This window comes from Hemiscyllium ocellatum, chromosome 26 (assembly GCF_020745735.1).
Source record: "Hemiscyllium ocellatum isolate sHemOce1 chromosome 26, sHemOce1.pat.X.cur, whole genome shotgun sequence".
Classification (NCBI taxonomy): domain Eukaryota; kingdom Metazoa; phylum Chordata; class Chondrichthyes; order Orectolobiformes; family Hemiscylliidae; genus Hemiscyllium; species Hemiscyllium ocellatum.
In genome coordinates this window covers 47413128-47430255 of record NC_083426.1, presented here as the reverse complement: position 1 = coordinate 47430255, position 17128 = coordinate 47413128, and the positions used below count along the sequence as shown (strand labels likewise).

Genomic DNA, 17128 nt, shown 5'->3' with positions numbered 1-17128 from the left:
TATAGGAGAGCTATATTGATCCTCTCTTTCTTGAGGTTTGATAATATTCTCCTCCTTCTGATTGGTGAATTACTCCCCGTGACATTCCAGGTGCACCATTTAATCGACTGAACATCCATAATCACCGGGTAAGTCCGAGACTCCCCAGGAGAAGAAACTCTATCCAAAATATCCCGAGCATAGAGCATATAAAATTCACAAAAATAAAAGCTCTTTAATACACTCAGGTCAATATAATAAAAACTATTTCTAAATAATAAAAAAAGTATAAAACGTATTTAAACGTAGATTTTCTCCCTTATTCCCAGGGGGCATCACTTCCTTTCCAAAAAAAACCCATCATAACCTCTCCCAACCAGTGCCCCACCCTTGACCTAGGCACCCCACGATAGGGTAAAGAAAACTCAAGTATACTACTGAACTAGAACTAACAGTGAGTACCCTATCCCCCACCTTCCAACCCCCCCCCCACCCACACCAACACCTGGGTATATTTGGTAATGTTAATACCATATATGAACATATATGACTATAAAATTACAGTCTCAGCAAATAATAATAAAATATAATACAAAATAACAGGGGAAAACAATCCCACTCCCAAGGACAAAGATAAAATAGGATAAAGTAGCCACCATCCCCCATCTACATTAACTAGACCCCCTGGCCTATATATATATATTAAAAAACGGGGGGAAAGAAAATCACTAAGTAAAGGATGAATAAATAAACCCTTCTTCCCACCCCCTGGAGATAATGTTGAACAGTAAGGTAATGAAAGGAAAAAAAGAGGGGGTAAACCAGGGTGGGGGTAGGGCAAAACAACATTAATTAACTCTTATAATTTATCTAAGAGAGTCCAAAAGTTCCTCGGCCATCTCCGGTGATCCGAAGTTATACACGGACCCTTCATGGCTGAAGCATAGTATAGGTGGGTTGCGCAAAGAGTATTGAATGTTTAATTCCCTTAAACGCTTCTTCGCTTCATCAAACACCTTCCTCTTTCAGACCAGAGCTGGGGAAAAGTCCTGAAATAACATGATCTTGGATCCTTTATAAGTCATGGCTTGGGGATCTTTCCCAAGATTTCTGGAGGCTTCCAAGAGCATCTGCCTCTCCTTACAGCTTTGCAGCCGGAACAGGACCGGGCGGGGGCGCTGGTTCGAGCCGGGCCCGTGTATTGCAACCCGGTAGGCCCATTCCAGCCTTACCTGGCCTGATCCAGCATGCAGATTTAACAGCTGTGGGAGCCACTGTGCAAGGAACGCTGTGAGCTGGCCTTCTTCTTCCCGTTCGGGAACGCCCAGCAAATGAATATTTTTTCGACGACCTTGATTCTCGAGGTCGTCACTGTGATTGCCTAAGGTCAGAACTTGCTGCTCGAGAGTCCGGTCCCGATCCACGGGCGATTCTGCAATGGCCTCGGAGGTCGCGACCTTTAGCTCACCCCTCCGACTCGGCACTCAACTTCTTCGATATTTCGGCCGTGCTTTTGCAGCGCGGCCGAGAGTGAATTCCATCGACTTCGTGATTCTTCAATGAAAGCATCGATCTTCGTATCCAGTTTGGAGATGATTTCCACAAGGCTTGTCACTGTAGGTAAGTCCCCCGGGGCGGCTGCGGATACCTCTGCTGCAGCTGGGGAGGGTGGGGGAGGGGCTCCTTCCTGCTGAGAACTGCGGGCTCCTTTCCCCTTAGTTCAGTCTCCTGTAAAAATGACTTTAAATTTAGTACTGAACCACTAATTACATTAAGTAAAAACTATTTTAAATGATTTGGTGAGTGTGGTGGAGGAGGGTGGCCCACTTTGCTTAGGTCTTGGGAGGAGCACAATAGACTCAGACTTGCTGGGTCGCCACCATCTTGGATCTCCCACCTTACAAACTTAATAGAGTTCTTTGAGGAAGTGACCAAGTCGATAGATGAAGGAAGGGCTGTAGATATCATATGCATGTACTTTAGTAAGGCGTTTGACAAGGCTCCCCCTGGTAAACTAATAGAGAAAGTGAAGTCACATGATGTGCAGGGTGTTCTAGCTAGGTGGATAAAGAACTGGTTGAGCAACAGGAGACAGTAGTAGTTGAAGGGAGTTTCTCGAAATGGAGAAAGGTGACCAGTGGTGTTCCACGGGGTCAGTGTTGGGGCCACTGTTGTTTGTGATATACATACATGATCAGCAAGTTTGCAGATGACACGAAGATTGGTGGATTGGCAGAAAGCATAAGGAACTATCAAAGAATACAGGAAGATATAGATAGACTGGAGAGATGGGCGGAGGAGTGGCAGAAGGAATTCAATCCAGACAAATATGAGGTGATGCATTTTGGGAAGTCTAATTCTAGAGTGAATTGTACAGTAAACAGAAGAGACTTGGGAAAAGTTGATGAGCAGAGAGATCTGGGAGTTCAGGTCCATTGTACCCTGAAAGTTGCTGCATAGGTGGATAGAGTGGTCAAGAAGGCATATGGTATGCTTGCCTTCATCGGACGAGGTATTAAGTATAAGAGCTGGCAAGTCATGTTAAAATTGTACAAGACACTGGTTCGGCTGCATTTAGAATACTGTGTACAGTTCTGGTTGCCCCATTACCAATAGGATGTGGGCGCTTTGGAGAGAGTGCAGAGAAGGTTTACAAGGGTGTTGCCTGGTATGGAAGGTGCTAGCTATGAAGGGAGGTTGAGTAGGTTAGGATTGTTTTCATTAGAAAAAAGGAGATTGAGGGGGACCTGATTGAGGTCTACAAAATCATGAAGAGTATGGACAGGGTGAATAGATATAAGCTTTCCCCAGGGTGAAGGATTCAGTAATGAGAGGTCACGCTTTCAAGGTGAGAGGTGAAACGTTTAAGGAGGATACACATGGCAAGTACTTTACACAGACAGTGGTAGGTGCCTGGAATGTGTTGCCAGCAGAGGTAGTAGAGGCAGGAACGGTAGATTCATTTAAGGTGTGTCTGGACAGATGCAAGAGTAGGTGGGGAGCAGAGGGATACAGATGCTTAGGAATTGGGTGACAGGTTTAGACAGTACATTTGGATTGGCTCAGGCTTGGAGGGCTGAAGGGCCTGTTCCTGGGCTGTAAATTCTCTTTGTTCGTTGTTTATATTCAAGGGTGAGGGTATAGAGGGTTGTGGAGGAAAGGCAGGAAGGTAGAGTTGAGGATGATCAGATCAGCCATGATCTCATGGTAGACCTGGTGAGCTGAATGGCCTAATTCTGCTCCTACATCCTATGGACTTTATAGACTCTCACCGTCAATAACAGAACTGAGGTTAGCAGTTTTAAGGCCAAAGACATCTCAATCCGCCAACTCTAAAGAGATGTTCTGGCAGACTTATGAAAATACCACAAGATCTACATTTATGAAGCCAGTGATGGTAAATGCAATTATGCACATGAACATATTAATATAAAAAGCTTGTGGGGAGATATAGCATAAAGTATTGGGCTGTGAAAAGGTTAATATTGGGTAGTGTATTAAGCACTACTTAGTATCATGCTGTTGTGTATATGTGGGTGGAAGATCAGCTCTGAATGGGGTTGTATGCTGGCTCAGTGGTTAGCACTGCTGCCTCACAGCACCAGGGATTCCACCTTTGGGTGAGTGTCTAGTGAAATTTGCACATTCTCCCAGTGTCTGAATGGATTTCCTTGGGTGCTCCGGTTTCCTCCCACAGTCCAAAGATGTGCAGGTCAGGTGGATCAGCAATGGGAACATTGCCCATAGCGTTCAGGGGTGTGGGGGTTAGGTGGATTAGCCATGGGAAATGCAGGGTTACAGAGATAGTGGAGGGGGTGTGTCTGGGATGCTTTTTAGATGGTTGGTGTGAATCTGATGGACTGAATGGCCTGCTTCCACATGGTATGGATTTTATGCAATTTGAAGGAGATAGACTTACTGTCCAGTTTCCTTGGAGTCTGTAACAACATCTACTCCAATGCAATTTGCACCTGATTGTGAGAATGCAATAAACAATACATGCTGTTTAAGTCTCTTTCTCTTTGCTTTCCTCTGTAACACTAGACCAAACACATGCTTTAGATCCCATCAAAAGGACAATGGTGAAAGCAATATTTGTTTTCTTAAAAAACCAATATGACTGTAATAAGTACAGTTGTGTAATGTAGGAACATACAAAAGGTCATGTAATCAGATTGAGAGAAAAGAGCATTCAAGAATGTTGATTCACTGAAAATGTTCAGCTCAGAACTGTAACATATTTGAGTTCCTCACTATTGAGGAAGGTGGGAACTCCTGAATTGTTGCTGAATATTTCAGTTCACTTTACACTTGGAGAACTGGGGCCAGTTCCAGTATCCTTTTATCATCAGGAGACTGAGGCACTGATTAAGGTGTGAACATACTTTACAAGGATGAGATGAGAAGTGAGAAGCTAGCTTGTACTGAAAGATTCAATGAGTTGAAAGAGAGAACGTTGAAAAAGTGACAGAGTAAGAGAATGGCTGTTAAACTGAGCTTCACAGGGGCACTACGTACACAAAATAATACAAGATATAAGCTGGCAGTAGGATGTAGCTGCAACACATGCAGCACAGAGTGCACTGGCTGTGTCACTCACAAAAGGAACAAGGGATAGACAGAGACTGGACTGAGAAGCAGGCATTCTGTCACATGGTTAATTGTAGGCAAATACCTGTTTTCTTAAAAGCATTATTAAACCACCCATTACTGAGTCTGTGAGCAAATTCTTACACAAGCCTCTGACTGAAGTGTGCAGACACTGTGATTATTGTGCGTACTGTACAGGAATAATTGAGATGGTAGGAACCATGGTTACTGATCCAGTTAAAAAGGAATCATTCATCAAAAAGTCCGAGAGTCACTGAAGTACAAGTTTTCAAGACACAAAAGAGCTTGACTTGGAGAAGATGTTAGCACTAGTGGTAGATTTGTATTGAATTCCCAATTCCACCATCTGCTGTGGAGAATTTGAACCTGGGCCTCAATTAACAGTCGAGTAAAAAGTGAGGTCTGCAGATGCTGGAGATCAGAGCTGAAAATGTGTTGCTGGTTAAAGCACAGCAGGTTAGGCAGCATCCAAGGAACAGGAAATTCGACGTTTCAGGCCAGAGCCCTTCATCAGGCTCTGGCCCGAAACGTCGAATTTCCTGTTCCTTGGATGCTGCCTAACCTGCTGTGCTTTAACCAGCAACACATTTTCAGCTCAATTAACAGTCTACCAGTAATACCACTAGGCTATCACCTCACTGGTCACAATGTCAATTGCTCATAATTCACCAATTATCACTGACCTCAGCCCCTTTAGCTAAAGACGTTGCAGGATTTGCTGAGGCAGCCAGGACAGAGGAAGCAGACAGGTGATGTCAAGTGCTCAAAGGCATCCCAACAATAATAGCACTCTTGGGTCTGCATTAATGGAGGAGCTGATACTCCAGCAGCAAGAGAGTGTGTGTCAGCACTCGGGGTCAGGCTAATGGGGTTCTCTACAGCATGGGAGTGACCAGACCCTGGGATCAATGGCACTGCATAACAACTGTCAGTCTATTAAGTCTGCAAGCCATAAACAGGCCAATAACTGTAGAAGGGAGAAGCAAGAATCAAATCCAAATCCATGCATGGTGTTTGTCCAAATGTTTATTTCTTTACAGTTCATTTGTAAACAATGGTCTGTTACAGTTATTTGTCCTACACACATACAGAGAGAACACTCTGCCCTGCAACACGGAGAGGCATCAGTGTCTCATCACATTACAGGGACAACATTTTGTAAAGAGCCCCCCCCTATCCACACTGTAAACATGTCAATGGGAGATCTGAGCCTCAATGCACCACACAGTGGCATTAGTGGTTTTACTGTTCTTTCTGAATCAGTCTAGTTCATCAATATCTCCAGTGCTGTCATCTTACAACACAATCCAAGGCCGTGTTAACATTCCCCATGTTTAAAAACATACAGAGAGAGAATAAATCAGCTCAGAACCAGGGAGAAAGCAATGAATGGCCTGATCAGAGAAAATCGACTTCCCCTGGGCTGCTGGAAAGGAAGGACTATAACATCTTTCACAACCCAAACTCTTTTGTGTAAAACAAAGAACTTGGATTTTGCAAGTGCAGGCACAGTTGTGATGTAGGAAGGGGCATTACCTCCAAAGGTTATTCCCAGGTGTACACAACTGAACTGCAATATGAAGTTAAGGGGGCACTCGATTTGTGCAAAGTTAATTAAAATGTTACAGCGACCTCTAGGGAAATGAATCACATGAACCTGCATGTGCTCTAAAATGGCTGTGTTAGTGAGTATATCAGACAGAGAGCAGGTTGATGTTGCATGTGTTTGAGAAGTTTGAAGTTCTTTTGTAAAGGCATCGATGTGTGACTTGAGCGGAGGTAAGCCTCACCATTTCTCCTAACCTCACCACAGCACGGAGTCTCAACACTGGCCTGTTCACCAGCCCTACCTCAAACTGAACATGATTCAAACCAAGAGGATTTGAAGGGGGCTACAATTTAGCAATGCCTTACGCCCGGGCTGCCTCACTAACAAAGTTCCACCTCACTGTATCTCAGCTCACACATTCTACCAGTGAGAGTTAATATTCACTGTGGTGTTCTGAAAGCGGAGCAGAATATGTCACCTAATTCCCAATGCCTGATGGTTAGTGAGACAACCCTCTGATGTCTGAGTTACTCTGGAATAAAGTATTACAGCAATCTTTCTGCAGAATCCTGAGCTAAAGAGAAAGAAATTGAAAATGGGGCATTGCTTACCATTCCAAGAAGGCCTTATGTTGGGCAAGGGCAGTTCAGGACTGACAGTGTCAGCCAGTGGTTGAATAGCTGGTAGCAGAGATGCCCATGAGCTGACCAGTCCAGTACTGCTGTATCAATCTGAAGCAGCAGCTCCTCCAACCGATCACTGGGACGCTGTGATGGGGCAATGATATTGGTACGAAGGAAAAGGGAAGTACAGCAACTCCAACAGGGCAGCTGGAGTAAGGCTCCATTCTCAATAATAAAAATTGATGGTTTAAATAAAGAGTCCAGTCACAATCGTCCAGAAGCCAAGGGCAGTCTGAATCACAACAGCAAGAATTCAAATGTTTTTTTTTAAATATGAAAAGCCAGTTAAAGGTTGGAACAAATTGGGAACCTAAAGAGACTTGGTGAAATACTGTTAATGTTCACTTGTTGCCAGGAGCGGTGTTGAGAGTTTGGGACCTCTTTGGACTTGGAATAATTCTGGTAAAACTGTATAAAAATCCCAAAGAATTGCAAATACTCGAAAAATGCTCAGCAGGTCAGGCAGCATCTGTGCACAGAAATCAGAGTTATTAATACTGATGTCCCTCCACAGATGCTGCCTGACCTGCTGGGCTTTATTCCAGCCATTTCTGGTAAAACTGCAGGCTGGAGTGACTGTAGAATACGTCTTCCTGTGTGAGGTCTGTCACTGGTTTGTCCTGTAGATTGTTTTAGCTGATATCTGACTGGACCTGCAGTGTCACTCATTGTTTAAACTGGTCTCTATGTTAGGGGGAATACAGTAAGCACTGCCTTAATCTAATTCAGACACTTCACTATTAAACTTCACCACGCTAGCTTATTAAAAACTGTTTTTTAAAAATGACATCAAACCCATCCACAGTTTGCTGCATGTTAATCTCAGTAAAGCACTCAAACGCTGGGATTCAAAGACCAGAAGTGTATGGTGCATGAAGCACTGCGGATTGGATTAAAACATTAATGCAGGATTTGCACACCCCCACCACCCCACCACCACATATCAGTCCTGACAATAACCTAATTCCCATCAACTTCCACTACACTGTGACAGTCCAGTAAGGTGCAGAATCATGAATGTCTCTCATATAGTTCAAGCTTGAGTAGTTGCCCTATGCTTCTGAGTAATAGGGACTATCCGATCTGATCAAGCCCCAGTCTGTGTCCTTAACTGATCTCGTTCACATGGAAGTGGCTTTATCAGTTGGCCCCCTGACTATAGGGGGCAGTGTGAGGTTACTATCCAGTGAGGGAGAAAGACAAGTGAGGAATGTTGTGACTGGAACATTCAAGAAGAGGTGACATTGGACTGGGTTCCCTAGGGCTGCACAGGATCCAGGCTGATAAGAGTGTGGGTTAGTGGCGGGATTCAGGGACAGAGTCAAAAATAACAACAGCCACTTCAGGGCTGTCCTTGGAATAGTTTTGCTGATAAAATGTTGAGCTACAGAGTTATGTGGTCCACTTTTGATAAGCAGTACTTCAAGGTATAACTATGCCCTTTAGGTACAGGATTAATATTTGACACTTTTAGGAAAGGCAAGAGGATTTGTCCGGAATAAATGGGGCTCTGGTGATGGGAATTTCCCAGTGAGGCCTCAGTTACAGACGCTGAGTCAGCTACTGAGTAATACTTCCTGCAGCTTTCCACTGAGAAGCTGTGACTTCCAAACAACGCCTATTTCATGTTTTGATGAATTTTTAAAAATAACATTTAAAATGTGATGCTATTTTTGGAGCTGTTAAAGGGGAGTGTAACAGAGGAATGATTGGAAGATTCCCCTTCCTGCTCAAAATCTAGGCTGGAGGCTAAGCCCATCTCTGGCAGGTACTCAGATCTATTCCTGTGGACACAGATTCATATGGAACTGCCATTTAATCCAACCGCTGTCTGATAGAGAAAAGGAAAGGCCAGGGTTGGTGGGCACAGGCTACATTGTAGCATCCTATCACTCTATGTACAAGGGGACCATGTCATTGTCCTCTTTGTATAGGGCCCAGTCTGATAGACCTAATGCACTAGGCAACACCAGTCATTATCATACCAATTATTTCACCGTGTAATTACAGGATCGATCTGTGAAAGGCACATTTAGAGAAGGTATGACATGTCCATTATGCAGCAAAAATCAGGGAGTGACAGAAACTTCAACGACGACATGGGGAGCTTTTGGAAAAAGGGCTGGATGCTGCGAGGGTGGGATTATTTAGTTCCAATGGCCTCTTTTATTCACATTGCTCTTGTGATCAACCTCCCAATTCATTTTGCTTCACCACAGCTGGGGCACACCCTCATATAGAGTGTGTCGGAAACCTTCAATGTCAGAACAGAGCACATCGTCCAGTGGGGGTTTCTATGCTGTGGCCGTCCCGTGCAATCTCAGCGCAGGAACTTTGTGCGTGCGGCGGCAAAATTCCAGCTCCATGCAAACAACACTACCCCGTGGTTTCTCCAGTTGCCCACAATGACCAGCGAAAGTGGGTGTGTAACCAGGAGTCTCTCACAGGGCACGGTTAGACGATGCTCGGTCTTGGGGATCCAGAGTAGTGGAATGTTTGTGTCACTGGATTTCTCATTTCTTGGAAAGAAATTTCATTTTGTTCCCTGAGAAAAGAAAAGCCAGAATTATTGAAAGATCAACTTGCAGGAACTCTGCAAGTTGTGCACAATCTTTATCAGTTACCTGGCTTGCGAAAACCGAGCAGAACTATGCATTTATTTGATGTGAACCATTATCTAGTGCGTTATCAGATCAAAATGCTGCAAGGTTTTTGATGCAGGAGGCTTACTTGAACAGAGAGGGCCCAGATTCCTGCTTCACACACAAGTTCTATTGAAATTGACACCAATACACCTTATAATTCTCTTTAATGCTCTTAAACTGAATACATCATCTTTGATGTTTTTGACCATTGAGTAACTTAACAACATCCGCTGCAGCATCTACAGAATTATCGATCAGTTTTATATCATCAATAATTTCACACCGTCAGTCAAAAACATGTGCAGGGGCAGGAGATGAAGTTGGTGGTTCAGAAGAGGTAATCGCTGGTCTTTGGGCTTTGGGAGGAGGAGAGGCAACAGCCTAGAATACCAGCCCAGTCCCATCCTGGCATGGCAGCACCTGTGGGCTGTTGGGGAGTGAATGAATGGTGGTAGGACTTCCATGGTGGTTGGGAAGGACGTCAAGAGAGGGCATTAAGAAATGAAATACTATTCCGGGATGCCTGAGTAGGTCAGCTGGTGCCTGTTTAGAAGGCTGTATCACTTGGTACAGTGCCTTTGCTGGTTCCAGTGGGTTGTATCCAGGATTAGTTCAATATACTTGATTGAGTTGAGATGGTAAGATTGGTTCTATTTGTGGGATAGTTCCAAGACCAGTGGACATAATCTCAGCATAACAAGTCACTCGTTCGAGACACTGATGAGAAATTTCTTCCCTCTGAGGGTTGTGAATCTGTGGCATTCTTTGCTATAGAGGGACTGGGTCCTTAAGCATATTCAAGGTTAAGATAGGAGAGTTTGAACCCAGAAAATCAAAAAATATGGAGAAGAGTCAGGAAGGTGGAATTGAGGATTATCAGATCAACCGTGACCTCATTGACTGGAAAAGCAGACTCAATGGACTGAACATCTTGTGGAGGGACCCCAGTTGGTTATTAACACATACTTATCAATGATCAGTCTGAACTTCAACCTGGAAGATTCCCTTACCACTGAGCAGCAGCATTTTAATGAATATTTCATCGTGTGTTTTAAAATTACAGTAGTCCTCTGATCATGACACATGTGTGTACCCCAACTACAAGTCTCACTCTGTGAAAGCCTAATTGGGAAAATGTTGTATTGGTAGTTTGCATCCAATAATCACATCCTCCTCTGTACTGAGCTACTAACAGCAGGGAGAGTGAATAAAAGGGAATTTTGTCCACACACCAGGTAGTATTGGGGGGTGGGGGGGAGAATGAGATGGGGGTTAGAGAGAGGGCTGTGGGAATGACAGTGGAGTTGTTAATGCATGAGAAGAAGGCACCGTCCGTATGGATACTGTAAGGAAGGATCCTGCCCTCAGTCGGGCGACAGGCTGGTGACCCTTATAGGCTCTCTGTCAAATACTCACCCAGGCCTTTCAGAAACCTGTTGACACCACTCGGTCCCGTTTCAGGAATAGTCTCCAGATATTCCGCAGCCCGCACCTCAAAGAGACCTGCAATCGAAAACGCACAGGAATCAGCACGGCTAAATATATTGGCATCAGCACAGACACACACATTGACAGAAATAGAGACACACAAACCCTGCGAGGGGGGGAAGCTGAGACTTGGATGAGGAGAGGCCAGCACACTGCGAATGTAAGCCATCCATCAGACCCTCAAACCCTCAGCCTCCATCCTGACAATCACAGCAACATGAAAATGACCAGCTTGCTGGAACTATAACCATTCTACTAGACCACCTGGTTTACACAGCCATTGGGAGCATTCTGAGCACCTGCCCCACAACCTCTCTCACAAGGTCGTGAGTACACTGTTCCTGTCAGGCAGGATCAGTATATGTGCTCCTTCCTTTCCCAGCTTCCTGAGGTAGCCCAGAACTGCTGTCACCAGTCTTCGTGCATCTAGAGCTCTCTCCTTGCACTCCCACGACTATTCACTGACTCCGAGACAGAGTGGACATTTCTTTCATGTAAATCTGGATGGGGGCAAGTTCCCTCCTCCTGCAGAGTCCGATCACTGAGTATTTGCTCAGCTCCCGAAGAGCCAGAATTGGAGCAGGACATCACAAACGTGGAAGCACAGGCCATGGGAGTAACCAATGGGCACAGCCATGGAGATTAGCCATCCCTGGATTTAACCCTTTCATTCATCAAACAGCTAACTGGGAAAATTAGGATGGATTGTCTGAGAGTCCATCCAATGACAGTCTACAGCCCCGTTAGCTCCTGCCATGTCAGCACCACGGTGCAGTGTAAATGGATAGATGACCGACAGCTGCCAATCACTGGGCTGCTTGGGCAATTGGCAATCGCAGTACTGACCTTTGACCCCACTTTTCCTTAGCTCCCTGTCCTGCACGAAGCCAGCGAACATCTGGGTCTCCATGAAAAGCTCCAGGAACTGCCGCACATTCTTGGAGGTGTGGGACTTGCGAAAGGCCTCTCTCTGAAAGGACCGCTCACCCTTGTCATTGACCACCATGTGCAGGGAGTAGTGCCCAGCGATCTCCACAAAGAAGCGAACGCAAGCTTCTGAAACCAGGGTACTGAGGGAGCACAGGCCTGTGGAGAGAGAGGCAGGAAGAGCAAAAGCTGAGGGGTTTTTACAAACAGCTTCTCTAGCCCTGTTTCAATTGCTCAAGAAGGTCACAGAGGAATTTCCACAATATTTCACTGGCTGTGGGTATTTGCTTCTCTCAGTGGTATCAGACTGTTTACAGAATGCAGATGGGGGGGGGGGGGGGGGGGCGTGTGTGGCAATTGCTTGGGAAATGGAGAGGTGCAATGAGACCTGGGTGTCCTTGTGCACCAGCCACTGAAAGTAAACATTGCAAGTACAGCAGGCGGTGGAGAAGGTAAGTGGTGTATTGTCTTCACAGCTAGAGGATTCGAGTACAGGAGCAGGGATGCCTTGCTGCAATTGTACAGGGGCCTTGGTGAGACCACACCTGGAGTACTGTGTGCAGTTTTGGTCTCTTTATCTGAGGAAAGATGTTCAGACTTTGGAGGGAGTGTAACAAAGGTTTACCAGATCAATTCCTGGGATGGCAGGACAGACATATGAAGAAAGACTAGATCAGTTAGGACGAGATTCACGGTTAGGACGAGATTCACTGGCGTTGGGAAGAACGAGGGGGGATCTCATAGAAACCGATAAAATTCTTACAGGGCTAGTTGGGAGGGATATTCCTGATGACCAGGGAGTCCAGAGCAAGGGATCGCAGTCTCTGGATATGGGATAGGCCAGTTAGGACTGAGATGAGGAGAAACATCTTGACCTAGAAAAGTGATGAACCTCTGCCACAGAAAGCAATAAAATGTTGTCAAGAAGGATTTAGATACAGTTTTTAGGACTAAACGGATCAAAAGGTATGGGGAGTAAGTGTGGACAGGGTGCTGAGTTGGATGATTAACCCACCTTATTGTATGGTCTACTCCTGCTCTTATTTTCTATGTTTCTCCAGAATACCCACTCTGACTTCCCATTGACTGTAAGGTGCCTCTTCCTGACACTAGCTAATGACACTACCTTTCTGTCCTCTGTGTTAAGATGCAAACCTTTGGAATCGTTACTCCCACCTTAGGCTCTGAGAATCTCCTTTAATGGTTTTTGGAAGATTTAAGGTCATCAACATATGGAAAGGCTACCATACGTTTAAATACTGCCTTCAATACCAGGTCCATAAAGCAGGCAATAGTGTCCATTCCCACCCCGGCTGTTCATGGAAACCACTCCTGCAGTTCCCCATCCACTTCGTCTGCTCTCAAAGACATCGATGAGAAACACGTTCTTCATACCACAGCAAGTCAAACTATGACATCTCTCATGAACATTATTCAGCCTCAACATATGGAGTTTCCCTTGTTCTCAAACACTGTCCATGTTCTGTTCAAGAATTCTACAATGATGTCATATTACTTAAGGTTTGCTGAAATAAGTCACTTGATCGACTATGCTTCATCCTGGTCCAGAGCCAACTTGTTCTTCCTGCAGGTCCCACTTCTTTTTGGTCTTACCTGCAGCAAATCGGGTAAATGCTGCTCAGACAGCTGTCTCCTCCCTAATTACTATATTCCCTCTGGAAATTAGCTTCATGCCTTTTCCTAATCTTCAGGTACCTGTGGCTCCTTGACATATTGAGTAAACAGACTGTGCATTATTTTCACAGCATGTTGCTCACATCTTGTGTATGATGTGGAGAAGGCAGTATTAGACTGGGTGGACAGGGTCAGAAATCACACAACACCAGGCTATAGTCCAACAGGTTTATTCGAAATCACAAGCTTTTGAATCATTGCCGTATTGTCAGGTGAAGTTGAAGAAGCAGTGCTGCGAAAGCTAGTACTTCCAGATAAACATGTGTGACCTCTGACCTTGTACACAGCCTGCAAGCACTGTGCAGTTATGGGAGATAGAAATATTACTATACTGGGACTGATGAGGCTTCTCAAACTTTATTTCCCTGTAAAGACTGCACAATGAAATCTGTGTGTGCGCACATTGAGAGAGAGAGAGAGAGAGGGAACAGAGAGACAGAGCGAGATAGAGATAGGGAAGAGAGTGCGGCCACTCCGATAGAGCAAAATACAGCTGTAAAACTTGGTCAGAGCTCACAATTCAGCTCACAACCTCCTTCTCTAGGAAGTGCTGGTCCATTATGTGTCCTCCCTGTCTATCCAATAATAATGTACTGAAGACTCATCTCTATAAAGTCAAACTCATTCCACTCTGATTCTGGAATTCAGTTTTTGAAATAACTCGACACAAGTAGAACTCTAATATTGTGACTATGCAGTCAGTATCATCTAGGAGGCTGTGAACTTAATTGATCTGAACAGTATTACTGTTCTTGACAGAGCAAGACTCAAAACTGAGTGATGTGTGAGGATTGAATTGATCAATGGGAAATGACAGAGTCATTCTTCTCAAAGTCAGTTTCCAAGCCTTTCACTGTCTTATTGTATCTGACACGACTGTACCCGGACCTCAAATGTATGATTGAGTTCTTTCATTTCACACAGCAGTCCTGGACATTCTGAAACCCAAAGCCACGCTGATGGGGGAGGTGGGAGCTAAGGGGCTCTCTATTCCCTTCCTCTACCCGATGCCCTGATCCACACTGGGGTGCCATGGATACCTGCTTTTCCTCTGTCACTCTTACTGCCTGATATGAAACACTGCTGAAGGCAGGTGTCAGTTCCCTCTTACTCACCATCTGCATTGTCCACATCCTCTCGCACAGTCAGCATTTCTGATCGCTGCTCAAGGATCTGCTCCAGTGCAGCTTGTAGCTTGTGTGGAAGAATGGAATCTTCATCATTCATCTGGAGGGGGAGGTGGGGGGTGGAATACAAATCAGGAACAATTACAGAAACCATGCTGTGAAGAGACTGGAAGCAGATTTAAAGGCAGTAGGTCGCAGTGACTGTAATGTGTCACCAGAGGGGGCTATATGCTCCACAGTGTGTTTGTGGTCTTTGTATGGACTGATGTGAAACTATTTCAAGAATGTTATGACCAATGGACAAACTGCCCACGATATCCATACCAAATGGACACTGCTGTCACTGACATGTTTTGGTTAACATACATGAAATAATACTATAAACTACTGTGAATTACATTGTTACACGGGCACATAGAGTCATAGAGATGTACAGAATGGAAACAGACCCTTCGGATCAACCTATCCATGCTGACCAGATATCCCAGATAAATCCAATCCCATTTGCCAGCTCTTGACCCCCTAAACCCTTCCTATTCATATACCCATCCAGATGCCTTTTAAATGCTGTAATTGTCGGGTAAAAAATGAGGTCTGCAGATGCTGGAGATCACAGCTGAAAATGTGTTGCTGGTTAAAGCACAGCAGGTTAGGCAGCATCCAAGAAATAGGAAATTCAACGTTTCGGACATAAGCCCTTCATCAGGAATGAGGAGAGTGTGCCAAGCAGGCTAAGATAAAAGGTAGGGAGGAGGGACTTGGGGGAGGGGCGATGGAGGTGGGATAGGTGGAAGGAGGTCAAGGTGAGGGTGATAGGCCGGAGTGGGGTGGGGGCGGAGAGGTCAGGAAGAGGATTGCAGGTTAGGAGGGCGGTGCTGAGTTGAGGGAACCGACTGAGACAAGTATCCGCCATAAGTTCGCCTGTACCTCCACACACATCATCTATTGCATCCGCTGCACCCGATGTGGCCTCCTCTATATTGGGGAGACAGGCCGCTTACTTGCGAAACGCTTCAGAGAACACCTCTGGGACGCCCGGACCAACCAACCCAACCACCCTGTGGCTCAATACTTTAACTCTCCCTCCCACTCCACCGAGGACATGCAGGTCCTTGGACTCCTCCATCGGCAGAACATAACAACACGACGGCTGGAGGAGGAGCGCCTCATCTTCCGCCTGGGAACGCTCCAACCACAAGGAATGAACTCAGATTTCTCCAGTTTCCTCATTTCCCCTCCCCCCACCTTGTCTCAGTCGGTTCCCTCAACTCAGCACCGCCCTCCTAACCTGCAATCTTCTTCCTGACCTCTCCGCCCCCACCCCACTCCGACCTATCACCCTCACCTTGACCTCCTTCCACCTATCACATCTCTATCGCCCCTCCCCCAAGTCCCTCCTCCCTACCTTTTATCTTAGCCTGCTGGACACTCATTCCTGATGAAGGGCTCATGCCCGAAACGTCGAATTTCCTATTTCTTGGATGCTGCCTAACCTGCTGTGCTTTAACCAGCAACACATTTTCAAATGCTGTAATTGTACCAGCCTCCACTACTTCCTCTGGCAGCTCATTCCATACACACACCACCCTCTGTATAAAAAAGTTGCCCCTTAGGTTCCCTTTTAAAACTTTCCCCTTTAAAACTTTCCCCTTTCGCTTTAAACCCTTACCCTCTAGTTTTAGACTCCCCCTACCGCAGGGAACATACTTTGTCTATTTATCCTATCCATGCCCCTCATGATTTTATAAACCTCTATAAGGTCACCCTTCAGCCTCCAATGCTCCAGGGAAGTCTCTCCCTATAGCTCAACCCTGGCAACATCCTTGTAAATCTTTTCTGAACCCGTTGAAGTTTAACAACATCCCTCCTATAGCAGGGAGATTAAAATTGCACACAGTATTGCAAAAGTGGCCTAACAAAAGTCCTATACACCTTCAACATGACCTCCCAGCTCCAACATTGAATGCTCTGACCAATAAAGGCATGGTCAGAAAGAGGCAGGGTGATCACTGACCCCTTCAAGGTCAACAGTTCCCCTTGAAATAATTGGGAAAGGTCACAGAACAGTGAACACGAGGGCACTGACTCTCAGAGGAATGCTGGGCGAAAGTGAGGACTGCAGATGCTGGGGGATTAGAGTCAAGAGAGTGGTGCTGGAAAAGCACAGCAGGTCAGGCAGCATCTGAGGAGCAGAAAAATCAACTTTTCGGGCAAAAGCCCTTCATCAAGATGCTGCCTGACCTGCTGTGCTTTTCCAGCACCACACACTCTCAACTTTCAGAGCAATGCACCAAGGGTAATGGCTGGAACAGATTCAGGTTTATCTGAAAGTCCAGAAAAAAAAACAGATTCTCAACCACCCCTTCCCTCTCCCTTGCCCCACTCCCACCTGCCTTCCTGGGTAGCCCATTCCACAAATGCCCA

The 17128-nt window shown here is 45.5% G+C and overlaps 1 protein-coding gene across 1 annotated transcript in view; it reads right to left on the bottom strand.

The window, feature by feature from the left end:
- Positions 1–5598: 5598 nt before the first annotated feature.
- The window catches only part of LOC132828453 (DENN domain-containing protein 2C-like), a 126445-nt gene continuing 114915 nt past the window's right edge, over positions 5599–17128 (bottom strand). The window contains exons 17-20 of the mRNA XM_060845590.1: positions 14693–14804; positions 11802–12041; positions 10884–10970; positions 5599–9367 (exon numbers count right to left, since the gene is read on the bottom strand). Of these exons, the coding sequence (XP_060701573.1) occupies positions 9336–9367; positions 10884–10970; positions 11802–12041; positions 14693–14804 (471 nt within the window). The 3' untranslated portion in view covers positions 5599–9335. The remainder of the gene's footprint in view (positions 9368–10883; positions 10971–11801; positions 12042–14692; positions 14805–17128) is intronic.